This window comes from Vanessa tameamea, chromosome 22 (assembly GCF_037043105.1).
Source record: "Vanessa tameamea isolate UH-Manoa-2023 chromosome 22, ilVanTame1 primary haplotype, whole genome shotgun sequence".
Taxonomy (NCBI): domain Eukaryota; kingdom Metazoa; phylum Arthropoda; class Insecta; order Lepidoptera; family Nymphalidae; genus Vanessa; species Vanessa tameamea.
The window spans coordinates 9,712,660-9,729,645 of NC_087330.1; the positions used below are offsets into that span (position 1 = coordinate 9,712,660).

General features: G+C 36.5%; 1 protein-coding gene across 1 annotated transcript in view; it reads right to left on the reverse strand.

Annotated features, from left to right (window-relative positions):
• The window catches only part of Ldd (lipid droplet defective), an 81,400-nt gene that overhangs the window by 7,216 nt on the left and 57,198 nt on the right, over positions 1 to 16,986 (reverse strand). Inside the window, exons 27-60 of the mRNA XM_026634375.2 lie at positions 16,745 to 16,913; positions 16,033 to 16,199; positions 15,461 to 15,713; positions 15,084 to 15,221; positions 14,373 to 14,584; positions 14,007 to 14,140; positions 13,785 to 13,915; positions 13,463 to 13,681; positions 12,461 to 12,665; positions 12,180 to 12,320; positions 11,432 to 11,571; positions 10,367 to 10,594; positions 9,975 to 10,110; positions 9,331 to 9,442; positions 9,006 to 9,215; positions 8,420 to 8,540; positions 8,070 to 8,260; positions 7,558 to 7,696; positions 7,231 to 7,432; positions 5,460 to 5,658; positions 5,047 to 5,235; positions 4,741 to 4,902; positions 4,529 to 4,640; positions 4,140 to 4,399; positions 3,647 to 3,777; positions 3,251 to 3,413; positions 2,988 to 3,131; positions 2,724 to 2,826; positions 1,998 to 2,149; positions 1,417 to 1,623; positions 945 to 1,125; positions 743 to 855; positions 476 to 623; positions 58 to 165 (exon numbers count right to left, since the gene is read on the reverse strand). Of these exons, the coding sequence (XP_026490160.2) occupies positions 58 to 165; positions 476 to 623; positions 743 to 855; positions 945 to 1,125; positions 1,417 to 1,623; positions 1,998 to 2,149; positions 2,724 to 2,826; positions 2,988 to 3,131; positions 3,251 to 3,413; positions 3,647 to 3,777; positions 4,140 to 4,399; positions 4,529 to 4,640; positions 4,741 to 4,902; positions 5,047 to 5,235; positions 5,460 to 5,658; positions 7,231 to 7,432; positions 7,558 to 7,696; positions 8,070 to 8,260; positions 8,420 to 8,540; positions 9,006 to 9,215; positions 9,331 to 9,442; positions 9,975 to 10,110; positions 10,367 to 10,594; positions 11,432 to 11,571; positions 12,180 to 12,320; positions 12,461 to 12,665; positions 13,463 to 13,681; positions 13,785 to 13,915; positions 14,007 to 14,140; positions 14,373 to 14,584; positions 15,084 to 15,221; positions 15,461 to 15,713; positions 16,033 to 16,199; positions 16,745 to 16,913 (5,620 nt within the window). The remainder of the gene's footprint in view (positions 1 to 57; positions 166 to 475; positions 624 to 742; positions 856 to 944; positions 1,126 to 1,416; positions 1,624 to 1,997; positions 2,150 to 2,723; positions 2,827 to 2,987; positions 3,132 to 3,250; positions 3,414 to 3,646; positions 3,778 to 4,139; positions 4,400 to 4,528; positions 4,641 to 4,740; positions 4,903 to 5,046; positions 5,236 to 5,459; positions 5,659 to 7,230; positions 7,433 to 7,557; positions 7,697 to 8,069; positions 8,261 to 8,419; positions 8,541 to 9,005; positions 9,216 to 9,330; positions 9,443 to 9,974; positions 10,111 to 10,366; positions 10,595 to 11,431; positions 11,572 to 12,179; positions 12,321 to 12,460; positions 12,666 to 13,462; positions 13,682 to 13,784; positions 13,916 to 14,006; positions 14,141 to 14,372; positions 14,585 to 15,083; positions 15,222 to 15,460; positions 15,714 to 16,032; positions 16,200 to 16,744; positions 16,914 to 16,986) is intronic.

Here is a 16,986-nt window from a genome sequence, read left to right on the forward strand (position 1 = left end):
TGGCCCTTTTACTTCGATTGGCACAAATCAATCCCTATCGTAATATATAATACTCACCTGCGCTTGTATAGAATTCTTCGCAATCTCAAGGAGACCATCGCCGAGCGTGAATTGAGGACTCAGCATGAGAATTTTATGTAACACCCATCTGGCGTGATCCGTTGCCTAAAACCAACCATTAACAGTTTTATGATAATGAAACCGGAGATTAACGAGAAATTTTATGTATGTGCAGATATTGACGTCGTGTTGAAGAGGTTCACCAATATTTTTTATTGTGTTTCAATTTTGGCAAAATGAGGCCATATTTATTTTGAAAATGACGATGGCATCAGCAAATATGGCTTTAAAACTGTGCACCAGTAACAGCCTTTAAGACAACATTATAATAATCACATTATTGTACTACTACAAAGACAAATAGCAATTGTTTCCTGGTTAAAATGTTAGCAATTTAAATTATTATATTTCATACGTCAGAATCCGAAATGATGTCTAGTATGAGCAGCAGTGCGATGCCGACGAGGCCCACAAAGGCGTTCCCGCAGAACATTACCATGTTCGCCAAACTCGCTTCGTTGAACAGACGCTGAAACACGTGCACGAAGTTCGTGCATGCGTACCTAATAAAAAATAACAACGTAAATTATTTTGACCCAGGAAGATATTGAAGATTTGCGAGATATTTTTGGAAAATATCAATCGATAATGGATAATCAGAGGTAAATTGAATTTTTTTTACCCATAAAGTAAAATAAGTATACAGATCGCCGGTAGGTTGTTCCTCGCCACGAAAACAGGAAAGTGGAATATCTGCAGCACCACCGCCGTGATCACCATGTTGATGACAATTATCTGCGTAATAGATAATTTTTATTATGAATGCTGGTCAAATAAAACTCGAAACTCATCGTGTATATTCTCTACGCCATAGCGGTACTCACGGCGAAGTCCCAGAGCAGCGCGGCCAGCAGCGCGCGCGCGGGCGCGGCGCCGCAGAGGCGCGCGAGGCCGGCGCGGCCGTCGCGGCGCGCGCTCACGAGGTACACGGCGCCGCCCGCGCCCGCCAGGCTGTACGCCAGCAGCAGCATGCCCGAGATGCCGGCGTCCGCGATGTGCTGGTACCTGTCGCGCGCCGCCATAGAGGGACATATTTTCACTGAAGCATCGAAACTAGTGCGTATTTTACAGACTCTCCTGTCCGTGAGTATTATTATCGATTACGTTAATCTAAGATCGATTTAATTGATTAATAATTTCTAAGTGGATTGAATAAACAAAATATTTCCAAAATTTTGTTTTTTAAGATTTTTTGAAATCACATACTCTGTTAAAATATAAATATTACTAGAGCGACAAACTTAAAGCTGATATTGATTAGCTTTTATATAAAAGAAGAGATGCAAATTTTCTTACACGGTGTCCTTGTTCAACTGTTCCTTGGAGATTTTAAGTGGATGCGTGTGGACGGTGATATTGGCGCTCTCGTCGCCGGTGGCCAACTTCAGCAGGGCGGAGTTGAGCTCGTTGATGACGGATGGCAGCGCGTGGTGACCCTTGTTGTTGTACCAGGCCACCAGGTGGGTCTTATTATTCTTGATCGACGAAGTGAAACCACCGTATCTGTGAAAAAAATAAAAGATAATTATTTTTATTAATTAGTATTAATATTTTAATTTATTTATTATTAATTTTAATTTTATTTATTATTATTAAATTAGTATTAATAGCTCTCGATGGCGTTTTTAAAGTTCATCGTTCTATAATCACCAAATATTATAATAACATTTTACATCATTGAATATAATTTGAGGTGACCACCTAGTAAAATAGTACAACCCAAAAATCAAATTTGCCAGTGTCCTAACCTGTGGATGAAGCTATTTACAAATAACAGCCAAGCATACGTAGCGAAAACATCGCCAATCTCATTTCACATTTCTAAGAAGCATTACAGATCTAATCCAGCGAAAGGAATGTTTTTGTTTATGTATTACCTTTTTTCAATATAAACTTCATGCGAGGTAACCAACCAGTCGTTAAGCGTGATCACGTCTGGTAACAACATCATCTGCGGTCGATCCAAATCGATGTCTTTATTTTGATCACATCGTTGTACCGCGTCCACACATTTACAGGCGGGAGAATCCTGAAATATCACTTCCTTATTATATTTAAAATTGTTGTGTTTATTCCACTATTTCGTTCAACACTTTAATTCTCATGAAGTTTGTCAAATAACTAGTAGTTACGATCATTAGGTTCTATTAAAAGCGCGTAAGCCTATCCATAAAATGTTTAGTGAAACTTGACTAACAAAAGCATTCAAGGATTGGTGTCAGCAGCAGGTTGTCTGTAAAATTCTGCGAAATCTATTCCAAGACTTTTATACATTGTCCCGATCCCAAATAGTACGCCAAAAAATATTGATAGTAAATATAAGAGTTATTGTCGTTACAGTTAACTTAAAACTATTAGTGGCGTTTTATTTAAATATATAAGATCTAACTTTATTACACTTTCCTGCTGATTTATTCTTAAAAGTATTCATATTAATCTTCTTCTCAACAAATAGACCTCTCGTTTAAGGCTCTCCAAAGCACCTGGGCATTAGAATGCTTTTTGCTTCCACACAAGACGACTCGTACTATGTCGTGTGTTCATCTAGCAGGTACATACCATGTGTTCAAGTGATTTGAATATTAATAAAAATTTTAACTTACATAATTTGTCCAATTTCTAGATTGTTTTTCTCTTTGCAACGCATTCATTACTCGTTGAGCTAAACTTGGGTCTATGAAATCTGAATATATCGGAGGTTGTGGTCTGGAAATAATAAAAAAAAGATAATATCTTATTACTCAAAAAACTAGTCAATCATAATATCATAATCCTCGATAATATTACGAATTCGTTTATTTTTGTAGGATCCCTAAATTAATGATCCCAGAGATATTTTTTCTAAATATTGCATTTCAAGGACTTACATAAGAAATTGAGTAGATCCTTCGTATGTGTCTCTGTATAACTTTAGTGAGATTTCGTTGTCAGCCGGCGGTCGGATGGTTGAGAACGCCATTGCGATTATTATGAACAGAGATGGTAGAACTATTAACAGGAATAATAACATTCTGGAACGAAAAAAAATTGTTTATTCTTTAGTGATAATTTGAATGATCTTCAATTTATGGGCTATTCTGATAAATATGATAATATACATGAAACTGTTCTGTTCACGAATGAACCTCACCTGTTCCTAATATAGTGCAGGTACCTCGCATAAAGTATCGCTACAAACTGTTGCCACGCGGTGCCTTTGAGAGGACCCTCGGGAGGGACGAGTGGCGTTTGGTCATTCTTAATGCTGGACGTTGATGCGCTATTAGATGAAGATTCCGGGACTGATGACATTTCTAAAAAAATTAAGACATTCCGAACGATTGAGTTCTGAAAAATTGTGGCACTTTTTAGTGTTTTTATTTTAGTTCATATTTAATAGTCTTGCTAATTTACGATTTCACATTGTAATTGTACATAAGATATGCAGCTTAGCTGTCAATAACATAGCATCGAACTGCAAGGGAATTATAATGTAGATACAGAATAACTTTAAGCAGAGCGGAGTGAATAGGTATCAGAGTCTCACCGCAGTCCGGGGAGTCGGCGCGGCGGCAGATGTTGTAGAACACGTGCTCGAGGCTGCTGCAGTCCAGCGCCAGGCTGCGGTAGCCCAGCGCCTCGCGCGCCTGCTCCAGCGCGCTGCACGCCTCCAGGAAGCTGGGCAACTCGCTCATTCAATATATCGAACTTCTTAAAGTTCTGTTTAAACTTAAAACTACTTAATATAATAATCATTCATAACCTATAAATATACTTTGGGCTTATTTATACAATGCTGTCTTTTTCTTACAAACATCAAATCAATATTAACAAAAATAGAGAAATCAGTGTTCGACCAAACACCAGCTAAGCAAAGTTTCTCAGTTAGTTTTACAGTACCCGTCCATAAAAGTTTTATTTTCACAATAAAGCCTTCTCTTCTGTTACGCAGAAAATTTTAAGCTGTTGCCTTAACTGTTTTATTATTTGGAATGATTTAATTTATTTAATTTATCATAAGCGAAATGAATTATACTTACTTATTGCTAACCCCATCAGAGTCATAGAAGGGCAGGTTAATCTCCACTTCCAGGCCATTTACATCGACCAGATTTGCGTTTTTAATCACGCTTCGGGTTACCGTCAGCAAATCCTTCGTCTTCTCTTCTATAGATACCTCTTCGGGTTCCGTATATTGTATAGAATTGAGTTTGTTGTCTGGATACATGACACTCAAATTGTATCCTGTGCCTAATGTTCGTTTGATTTCTATTGGAGATCCAGTTGTGTGGATTTGCCCCTGGATAAATGAGATATGGATTTAGGAAGAATTCAAAAATGTAGTTAGTAAAAGCATACGTTAAGTAAAAATTAAACCGAATTGGAAGGAAAGTATAAGGGAGGTCATTGAGAAGTATTCAGCAGTTACCTTGTGCATGATAATAATTTGATCGCTTAATAATTCCGCTTCGTCCAGATGGTGGGTAGTCAGTAGAATCGTTCGGTTCTCGCGTAACCTCATTATCATGGACCAAATGTCTCTGAGATAAAATACCAAAAATAATAATTATATGCATTTGATTCATGTGAAAGTGAAAATGAACTGTCAATAAAAAGTGTAATAAAACATGCGTTTCATACCTTCTAGCCGCTGGATCGACTCCAGACGTCGGCTCGTCGAGTGATACGAGCGAGGGTTGAGCGACGAAAGCGAGCGCCACGCACAGGCGGCGGCGAGTGCCGCCCGACAGTCGCGCCACGGGAACGTCGCACACGTCACCCAGGCACAATACTCGTAACATGCTGTATTCGAAAAAAACACATCATAAAAAAGCCCCAAGTCCTTTTTCTTTTCGATTTTAACAAATGATTCGGAGCAAATCGTCCCGATGTACCGAACGCCAGCAGCATTTGCCCGCAAAATATCAAGTTGCAATAAGTAGTCACCCGTCCACGTCGGGCTGCACGCTGCGGCGGCCCGCCTTGAGCTGCGCGTAGAGCGCCACGTGCTCGCGCGCCGTCATGTGCTCGAGCAGCACGTCGCGCTGCGGACACACGCCCAGCCGCGCGCGCGCCGCGTCCGCGCGCAGCAGCACGTGGCCGCGGCTGGCGCGCTGCATGCCCGTCAAGATGTTTCTGCGCACGGCCCGAGGCGTGAGGTTGGGATGCTCGATTCGGCGGGAACGCAACAGAGAGATAGAAGTGAGCCACGCTCTGTGTTCATCGATATGCTCACGACATATTATACTGCTTAAATTATTTTGTGACGAATGTCAGCAAAATATAAATTTACATTGATCGATTCTCTGGAAGGTTTGACCCGAAATAATAATGATTTAATCGATGTTCGTGTCACTTACATTAATGTCGTTTTTCCGGCTCCGTTATGCCCCAGCAGCGTAGTGATCTGCCCTTTCTGTAGTTCCATGGATACGTTATTTAGGGCCAGCTTCGCATTTCGCGATCCTTCATTATATATTTTGGTCACGTTGATGATACTGACACCGGCTTTCTCTCCTTTCGCTTCGCAAGTTGTTACATTGTTAGTGCTCTTGATCCCTGAAAAATGTATTCTGTTAAATAATGTTCCAATAAACACTGGTCTACGAAATGTAACTTTTTGTGTGCCTTTCAATTGAATACTTTATTTTTATATTGCTTTGAGGTTACTGAATAGGAAAACAAGAATATGTTTTTTTAATTAGCTCTTATTTTGGAAATATACCTAATATACAAAATTTGGCTTTTAGTAACACGTTAAAGTATAAAACATTTTACAAAAAAAAACTATAATAATTATTTACTATTATTTTTTGCTTTTTACTTATATAAAATTGAAAATATTACTATTTTAAAAAAAATAACGTATTTAATTAAGATTTTCTCTTCTTTTTCGTTTGTCTTTTGTTATCACTGTTAGGGGTATCTCTTTTCAAATTCTAGCAGTAGTCCGCTAACATTGACGCATCCCATCGGCCCTGATATCTCTTTTCCATTGTCGAGATATCTTGGTGGAATCGTTCACCATGTTCGTCACTTACATCATCGCAGTTAGAAGGGAAAAAATCAAGATGAGAGCAAAGAAAATGAATTTTTAGGGACATATTGCAACCCAACTGTTTATACTTTTGAAGGAGATTGTTCACAAGTTCAACATAATTTTCATTTCTCTTATTGCCCAAAAAACCATGAACGACTGCTATAAAAGATTCCCATGCTTCTTTTTCAAAGCCCTGTAAAACTGAATCAAAGTTTTGGTCCTTTAGAATCTCTCTTATTTGAGGCCCGATAAAGATTCCTTCTTTAATTTTGGCGTCGCTTATACGTGGAAATTTACTTCGCAGGTATTTGAATGCTGGTCCATCCTTGTTGAGAGCCTTCACAAAGTTTTTCATTAGTCCCAATTTGATATGTAAAGGTGGTAGAAGAATTTTTTGGGAATTAACTAGAGGAAGGTGCTTGACTTTCTTTTCTCCAGGATTCAGGCTTAGTCTACGATTCCAATCTTTTTTATGTAATGTAAAGATCTAGCCCGACTATCCCATTCGCCCAAAAAACAACAGTACTTGGTATAGCCCATTTGTAAACCCAACACCATTCCTATGACTTTTAGATCACCACAAATCTGATTTTTCACTAAAAATGTCAAAAAAACGGTAACAATCTCATGTTTTAACTGTTCAACAAAACACAGTCAGCGTTAAACGCAACAAACAAATGTGAAATAATAAAATTTCCGCGGGTAATCACTAAATATTTTGAGTTCTCATCATTAATGTGATAAATCTGTCGCCCTACCCGCTATTATATTTATATGGCATAAATGCACAATAAGAGCTAACTATGAATTTTATTTTGTATATTTATGTTCAGCAAGTGAAACACAATCAATGTAGTATATTTTCATGTAAAAGGCAATTTTGATGTAGACCAGTGTAATCTTAACATCTAAATTTACAAACTGGAGAAATAAGTATCCTGTGGTGGGCTAAGGCATCTATTTCTTTACGCTAATCTAATCCGGGTTGGTTGTCTGGCAAAAATGTGGCAGATACATCTCGTTCATTCATTCATCATTCATACCTTCAATCTCTAATTTAGCCATTTACCAACACAACTCAAAATACTCACCAAAGAATATATTTATGACGAATCCCACTGCAATGTAGATGAGACCATCAACAAACACCATAATTCCAGCGATGCCAATGTTCATGTCACTAGAGTTGTCGGGCGCTTCCCATAATTGTGCCCAGCCCGCACCGACGCCCATAGCCTCGAAGCGTGTTATGAACAAGAAGGCGTAGCAGAGGGATGACGACATTGAAAGACTCTGGTAAAGATAAAAATATTCAGAGCTACAAAACTAGTCAAAACATTGATCAAAAGCATTCTTATATATATGTATAATAGCTGATGATCTGAGCTCAGATCTTAACTGATTATAACCAAACTTACAACAAATAACTTGAGGGAACTGCTCAGTACAGCTTCCAAGGAGAGGATCAACACGAATGGCATGAAGGTTATGAGGTAGGCGATGCCAGAGCATACCGCAGCCACACTGGCAGAGCGGAACAGGGTCGACATCATGTAGCTGAGAACAAGATAATCAAATTAATTAAAATCAAAATATACTTTATTCAAGTAGGCTCATAAAAGCATTTTAAATCGTCATGTTCCAGTGTTGAATAAAATCTCAAGTTACTACCGGTTCGGAAAATAGATTCTACCGAGAAGAACCGGCAAAAAGCTCTGTACCTAGTTACTCTTTTTCACCGTTTTAATTACAGAGTATGTCAGAAAAGAAGAATTAATTTTTTTACATAACCCGCTTAGAAATCAATGTTTTTTTGTTATGAGCTTTAAATTTTTGAATAGGCCAGCTTAAATTATGCGAGAAAGAAAACATCCCAAGTTAAAAATATATCTAACAAGATTATACCAATAATTATAAATCAAATTCTTACCAGAAAGCGATCACTGAAAATCCAAATACCAGCAATAAGGCAAATATTAAACTGGGATCGGTGCGCGGCAGAATTTGACCGACAGTCAGCACCGCAGTTATGCAGCAGATGGTGACCACCGTCTCAATATATGACCATAGAAACCAAGACAGCGTGTGGTAACTTAGGTTTACTCCCATTACAGACATCAGCTGAAAGTTAATACATTGCGTTAGGGTATATTTTATGATAAGCAAAAAAAATCCGATGTAGGTATAAAAAGCACAACTACTTCTACATCAACATGGAAAACAAGCTTAAAATAATGTACACTAGATTGATTTAAAATATAAATAATCGTTTGAACATACCATCGTGTTGCCGGTCTCCTTATCAGATACATTAAATCTGACAATTGATGACACGGTGAAGAGTAAAGAAAAGAAGAATGCTACCAGTAGTGATTGAGACTCATATAAGGACGTTTGGAAACTGAAAAATTAGGGGAAATATTACACATTATTACATTAGCAGCCTGTAAATTTCCCAGTGCTGAGCTAAGGCCTCCACTCCCTTTGAGGAGAAGGTTTGGAGCATATTTATTATGTTTATGTTATATTCCACCACGCTGCTCCAATGCCGGTTGGTGGAATACACATGTGGCAGAATTTCGTTGAAATTAGACACATGCAGGTTTCCTCACGATGTTTTCCTTCACAGCCGAGCACGAGATGAATTATAAACACAAATTAAGCACATGAATATTCAGTGGTGCTTGCCTGGGTTTGAACCCGAAATCATCGGTTAAGATGCACGCGTTCTAACCACTGGGCCATCTCGGCTCGGGGGAAATATTACTTGCCTTAAATTAAATTTAAGAACCTCTTGCTCTTAAGGAGCGGGATATCTTTTTTATTGTTTCTGAGTACTTTGAAAGGATTATAATAAAATACTTACAAGTCACGTCGATAGCAAGGATAAGGCATCTGCTGGGTGTAAACAGCCCAATCTGTTTTGTCATCAGATATCTCTCTCTTTTTCACCTTTCTAGAATTATCCATGGACAAATCTATGATTGCCTTGTCTATGATATCTTGTATCTGTGCAAAACCACGGAAATATCTCATATTCTCTAGGAAGCTTGCTTCGGGTCCTGGTATCCATAAACTGTGAATTTATAATAATAATAAATTGATAATACCTTTTTAATAAGTAATAGTTTTATTACATAAATGTTAATGGAGTTATGGTATGGTTATGGTAATGTAATGAGTCTACTTACTAATTTTTCAGCCTGTTAGTGGGGGGTGCATTTTCTATATCCATTCGTATTTTATATTCGATATTTGATGGGATAGCGCTTTCAGTATCACTCATATTCATGAACACCAGACCTAAATAAGATATAGACATGCTCTTACTGTATATTGAACGAGTCTTACACTGAGTGAAAATTTGTGAGAAAATACTATCAAAATCTTTCATAAATAAAAATAATTACGAAGAAAGGCGATCCACCAGTGGTCACTTTAACAAATAATCCGGTTTGGCCGACACACACATATTTACTTATTTTTGTAATTTGTCTTAGATTTTATAATTTTCAGAAAAAGATCGCGAGGACTTCGTGCTTCCCAAGCCACGAGAGTATTAAACATGGAACCTCACAATTATCGATAATTACTAGACAGAATAATAATAACTCTTGTCTATCCTGGTTTAGACTTCGGGATCTGCTTCCATATAAGGTGGCCATTAAATGAACTAAGTCGTCACTATATAATACAAATATGATTATGATAGAGATGACTGCCTAGCCATTTAACCACCATTGACCACTGCTAGCCCAAACTCAATAAAAACTAGCCATGCAGGGCATATGCGTCATATGAAATAGAAGGAAGAAAGTAAGTAAAATATGCTTACCTGCAGAGAATTCATTGACCAGCGTCAGTCTCGCAGCTTCTTGGGTGAGTTCATGTTCGGTGGGCATCGGTTTGAAGCGATTTAGATTGACACAATGTAAGAGATCTGATGCTTTCTTCAATATACTGCCCAATGCCTACAAAAATCCATAGGATATAATTGGATTAAAAATTCTTAAAATATATCCGTATAATTTTCCAATAATGCTGCTTGGTATAAGTGCATTTTGTATTAGCTTGTACACGTCCGCACCTCTGTACTTTAATAACTCTTGTGAAGTTACTTAACTTCTAGAAAATCTGCCGTGAACCAAATTGATCAGAAGTTCATCATAGTTTAAATATGAGTTTAGTTTAAAATTATAATTTAAGCTAAATATCATTACCACTTACCTTAGTATCACCAAAATCATCGAATATTCCGTTAATATCTATATTTGGTGCTTGAACATCTCCAAGCAGGCTCTTTCTTATTCCAGCGTATTGTGGTACTGTCATTAGATTCTTCAAAGCATCTAAACCACCTCGATGCAGGCTTAATTTATCCACCGCCGAGAATGAGTTGGCGAAGGAGTGGACGAGGTTAACCATTTTTACCATTGGTGCAAACGTCGAATTGGCCTAAAAAAAATGGAAAATAATGGATGAGTTAAATACATTTAGTAATAAAAAAACATCATAATACAAAAATGTCTTTGTTTTTATTGCCGAATTGAACATATGGTGATATTATATGAGACGCTTTGTCTATCTTTGTAATTCAGAGTGTTTGAGACACAAATTGCAATAATTTAAAATTTACTAGTTGTAGTGTACGTGTTGACTTGTTAGCGCAAATATTTGTTGATCCTCGAAGACTTGTCTCTGACAGTTTTTAATTAATACAATGTTTTTTTATAAAATACAAATAAACGTATTTATGAATTCATAAACAACATACATATTTAATTTTGACCAACTTAAAAAATTGAGGTTCTTAATTTGGGTATTTATTATTTTATGTTTGTGGTAGCTTAAAATTTAATTCAACATGGTACCATGGCTGTTCTATAGTGCTTTTATGAGACTACTTGATACTACATTGAATTTTTTTTTCCAATAAGGTTTAATGCACACTAATCCCAATTAAATTGTGTAATGATCTAATGTTTAGTTTTGGAAAGAGACAGGAGAGTGAGTGAGAGAGAAAGTTATCCTAGCTGTCCTTGGTCCTTTTTTAATGAGGTTCTAGGTACTATGTCAAATTGAATTGCTATCAGTTCAGTAGTATAATCGTATTTATAATATACGTCGGACCGTTAAAGGACAAACTATTTTTATTTTCTATAATCGCAATCACTTTAGTATAAGCCTTGCTTTTTATTATTTATTTAAGAAGCAACAGACAGCCGCACAGACAGACACACGGAAAAACAGAGTTACTTTCGCATTAATAATATTAGTATAAATTAACCAGACCTTTTCAACGATTCTTTGCACGGCGGGAACAGACGGAGTGTAGAGAATCTTGCCAACTATGAGTGGTTTGACGAAACTCCAAACTATCTTTCCTCCTTCCATGCTGATTATATCTTTATAGAGCGATCGGCAGAAGTCAGCTGGAAATTAAAACAAACTTAAAGTATCCGGTAAATAACTTTTATCTAATAAATTTTAATGTTCTAATTAAATAAAAAAACTTAAGTAAATATTTATTATTTAATTATATTTACTAGAAAGTCCTCAGAATGTGTATTTAAAATAGCTTTCTGCAGTTCAAAGTATTTTTGCAATTGGTTTATCGTATTTCGTATTTGTAATACTCACTGGTACGGTACCTATACCCATATACCTACTACAGTAATATGAGTAAGCGTGGAGTCTTTTTCCTAACCGATATCTAAATTATTATTTTCACTTGTTGGTAGGGCTTTGCGCTGGCCCGTCTGTGTAGGTTGATACCTGTGGGTGGGTGGTCCCACTCTTCAAATATTCAACCGCCAGGCAGTAATAATTTGTATTGTCGTGTTCCTGTTTGAAGGGTGAATGGGGTAGTGTAACTTCAGGTATAATTTCTTACGGGCCCAATATCTATGGGCAATGTTGACGACTTACCATCAGGTGGCCCATTTGTCCGTTCGCCTACCCATTTCATAAAAAATGTAGTCCATTAATTCGTTTACCATTTAGCATATATTAAAATATATATAATATATGCATGTCTTACTAGGCAAGGCCTGCAGCTGCGCCAGGTCGGGCTCCGATGCGAGGTCCTCCATGCTGACGATGGACTTGTAGAAGCGATTGAGGTCCGTTTGGAACGGCTTGCCGCAGAGCATCTTCCCTGCGTCCGATAGGAAGTCTGATGCTGAAATTTCCACGATATATTTCCATTATTTTTATTAAACTTTCTTCCTAAAATTTAAAAACAAATCCAAAGGTATATGCAAAATGACGCGTGAATCCACAGGTGAATCTTAAATAAATAAATAAACATCGAAAACATACAAGCGAGCATGTCCCCGACAGAAGCACTCTTCTTCATCCGCAACAGCAGTGGCTCATTTGATAGACTTTCTGTTATATTTCCTATACTGGTTTGTAGTTCTGGAATAAGCGCCGCCATCTTTCCGAATTGGGACAGAACGGTGTCACCTTCTAATTGAGTGAGGTTAGATGCTATGAAGAGCTTCGTTAGGAGGAAAGATTTAACCTGAAAATAATATTGTGAAATTTATAAATATTAGTAGTCGCCTATTGGTCGAAATTCGACTATAATTCATTGCTTATAAAATATTAGATGCGTTGATTCGAAAGAAACGTGGAAAAAATGAGGTTCAACTGGATGATACCTTGTTAAACAAAGTCATTGATTTACTTTTTTGACATGACGTCATTGGATGTATATACGTAAACTTTGAATGTTTCATATAAATATGATGTACATAAACATGTATGTGTTAAATTGTCTTAGTGCGTGTAATGTTTCTTTTTATTATTTTAAAGTATTTCTAACGCATATTTTATAAAAATATTACGTTCCTGCACTCCTTCTCCGCATAAACTTTAATAGTATCGAATTTCATCCATCTCCGTCCGCATCTTTTTAGTAAAGAAGGGGTACAAAGTTATTGCTTCACGTATTAATGTATAGACAATGAGCTAAGAAATCATTAACAGATAACGACTCAAATAATAACTAAGCATATTTTTTACTGGTGCAAGCATTTCATTATTCTATCGGCAAAATGAATACTTTGTCTTATTATTTTCGGTTAAAAGAGCAAATTGAAAGTGTAACAAATAGTTTATAGATTCCATAATAGTGGGCGGAGGTACCACAAGCGACGTTGACTCAAATACAATTCGCAACAAACACACCGCATGGCATTTAACACGAAGTACAATTTATTCAATGCGACGCGTTTGATGTGAATCGTAATTAGTAAAAACAATTTAAATCCGACCCAGAATTAAAAAATCTAAATAAATAACTTATCTCTAACAAACCTTATCAAAGATAACTTCAAAATCTATATTCTTCAGAAGAACAGGCAGCACACTCTTGACACGATCATCTTGTAGACCACAGAACTGTTCCACCACCGCCGCGTAAACATCGTCCAAGGTCACCACGTCCACATTACCAGGTACTAGGACCTTGGACATGTCATCTATCTGACAAGTAAAGTCGCTGATGCTGTATTTACCCTGTTTTTGAACAAGTAACTGAAATGGGAGAATGAGGTATGTCTATTAACTTCTTGTTCATATAAAGTATTAGAATAGTAATTCTATGTATTTTGTATATCCGCATCTTAATAAAACATACCGCTTTAATCGCTATGTACCCAGCTTGAATCCTCGGAGCTGCGATCGACCAGAAATTTGTGTTGTTGATCCCCAAATCATTAAGCCCAGATTCTATAAGCTCCGGTCTCGAGAATATCTGGGATACATTCACTAAAAAATAGTATAATTTTAATAAGATTTTTTTGGACTGGATATTCGGTTTTTTTGTATTATTCATATCAACTAAACAATAATATTATACCTTTGATATCTTCTTCAATGATGTAGTTCTTGAAATTATGAAGGATTTTTAGACCGTCTGCAATTGCGTTTACATCGAAATCCAGCGAAGTTCCTTTAAGTAATGGTTTCAATTCCTCCAACAATCCACGTATACTGGAATATGCAAGAACGTTGTTGCAAATATTTTACAGTTAAAAAAAATTATCTGTATCAACCAGTCAGTCAGTCAATATTACTATAAAATTAATGTAATTAGGCTGAATAAAAAGACCAATGATTTTTAACTTATTAAAGGAAAAATTCATCATCATCATCATCCATATGTCTATTCAAACAATGTACGGCTTATCATCTTAATGAAATAAACTGGTTTTTATTCAAATACCTGTACAAAATGCTGTCCAAAGTTTCGTCCATCATCAACTGCATCCCTGTATCCAGAAGAGACTCCAATTTTCCTTCCAGCACTCCCTGGATGTCTATCCCACTGACCACCCCGAGAACCCTGGCTATATGATCCAACAACACCTGCACATGGCCTATGATTGCGGAAATGAAGTTAAAACGCCAGAACTCCTTTGTTTGAAGTTCGGGTACCTAAGAACAATAAACAAAAAAATAATTAAAAGTAATGTTTTACTCCGTCAACTATTTAACCTTGTGTCAAAGTTTTTTTATGGCATAGGTAGGCGGATGAGCAAATATACCACCTGATGGTAGGTGGTGATTACATTCCATGGATATTGACTCCATAAAAAAAAATAACCAGTTCTTAGATCACCAATGCGGTAGCAACTTTGGGAGTTTCAGAAAAACATTCAAAGTAAAGGCATAATAAAGTAATGCCGGAGTAAGGATTACTTGCTGATGCTTCTGTACAAGCCCATCTGGGTAGGTAATAGTAGGTAATAATTAGTATTGTTGTGTTCCTTTTTGAAGAGTAAGATAGCAAGTGTTACTACAGGAACAAAAGACATAACATCTTAGCTACCAAGGTTGGTGGTGCGTTGACGGTTTTAGAAATAGTTAATGTTTCCTACAGCACCAATACTTATGGACGACAGTGACCACTTAGCATAATAACAAAAAAACTTACGTTGATTGCAACGAGGGTAAAGTTGATATGTTTATTGATTATGGATATAATTTCATCACAGTGGTGTATGACGCAGACATCTTCCCACGAGTGGTCTTGTAAGTGGAGATAATCGTTTGTTGGTTGAAGTTCTTTCGCCTGAAAATTATATCAACATTCCTTAATTTTTTGGTATATTAAATATTTACACAGTGGCCATTTTGATATGTTAACAATAGGAAGAAATGAGCCTACTCCACATATTAAGCTATGATAGTGTTCAATAGCAAAGAGCTCTGAATCTAATCTAGATCTCCCTTTAGGTGGGTATATTCAATGGATTTTTATTCAGCAAAAATCATTATAATGCTATATTGCCCTTAGTAGTAGACACTCACCAAAAGCAGATGTATTTCACCTTCTTCAATATTCTTTACCAATTTTGTACTGTTTGTCAGTTTAACTAGAGTTTTTGTGAATTCCACTCTGTTTGTCAAATATTTTTTGAGAGTATCTTTGACATTAAGTGTATGGGCGACATTTAAATGGAGTTGTTTAAAATATGGTAATTCCGTGACGCCGCGGATGTCTTGGAGGTGAGGTAACTCTGCTGCCAGAAGTTTTGATGTTCTTGCTAATACCATAGTGAATCTAGAATAAATAATATGGTTTTTTAAACAAGAGTACCAAGGTCGTCTGATTTGTTTGAAGCAATACAATAAATTGGCAGGCTTACGGCCATCGGATTGTGAGTGAGAGAGACACACACTTGTTTAGTTCTGTAGTGTGTGTGTGTGTGTGTGGCAATAAAAACTTTAATTCTTTCTAACTAGTGCGAAAAAGTGAGAAATCATGATTTAGGAGTCATTCAGAAAGATATCATCTTATAAAACTGATGTAAATGAGTCAAAAGTATTCATTTACAAAAAAATAATAAATGTATATATTAAGTTGCTAGAAAATTACTTACAGGGCCGCGTGTCCAACAGCATTTCCAGTGATATTGCCCGCCAGGCACTCCGACAGCTTCGTGGGCTTCGCACCGATATCATCTAGCAGATGTAATTTTATTTGCTCCAGTAACTCGTTTAGAGATTTGTTGAGTTCGTACTTAGTGTAGTTTCGTGTCGATATTAACTGTATAAGTACGATAAAATGGCAGGTTAAAAAATATGATTGTGATAGCACATAAAATTCTTATTAAAATGCTCCGTACACAGAATACAAATATTGTAAAGTGGATCGGGATTCATTATATAATTTGAATGGTCTACTTTTGACGGAATTTATATATTAACATTGTGATCATGTCATTAAAGTTTTATGTTGTGTCAATAAAAGCGAAAAGGATTTCCAAAATAAATCGGAATAGATAATCTCTATTCCTCTTCAAAAGTTATACGAATATGTAAGCGGTCGGAGTATATCTTTGATTATTTGTCAAATTTTCTTTCATGGAGTTCAAGCTTGCTTCGTTTAAAATTTCATCAAATTCAGTTCAGTGGTTTAAGTCGTGAAATCATAACAGACATTGCAAACTTTAATATTATAGTCATCCGCCTCCTAGTGCGAGTAACAATTAAGTTTTGTATAATATATAGATATAAGCAATATGAATAATGTTTACAAATACAAATGATATGTTTAAATAATAAAGTATTCAAGCAATGAAAAACTAATACCTCACTAATGGCCATGTCCCAGTGGAAGTCATTTTTCAGAGCGCTATGAATTTCTTCTTGAGACATTTGATCGATCCCGCAAAGTAGACTGTCGTACTCTTGCTTCTTGTACAGCTGCAAGTTCAGCTGCTTGAACCAGGTGGTAAATTCTGAGCACAGGGTGCACTGACTGGGTGTAACAGAGAAAACAAGACATGGTAATTATATAAATAACACAATTAAATGTTTTATAACATCCTATA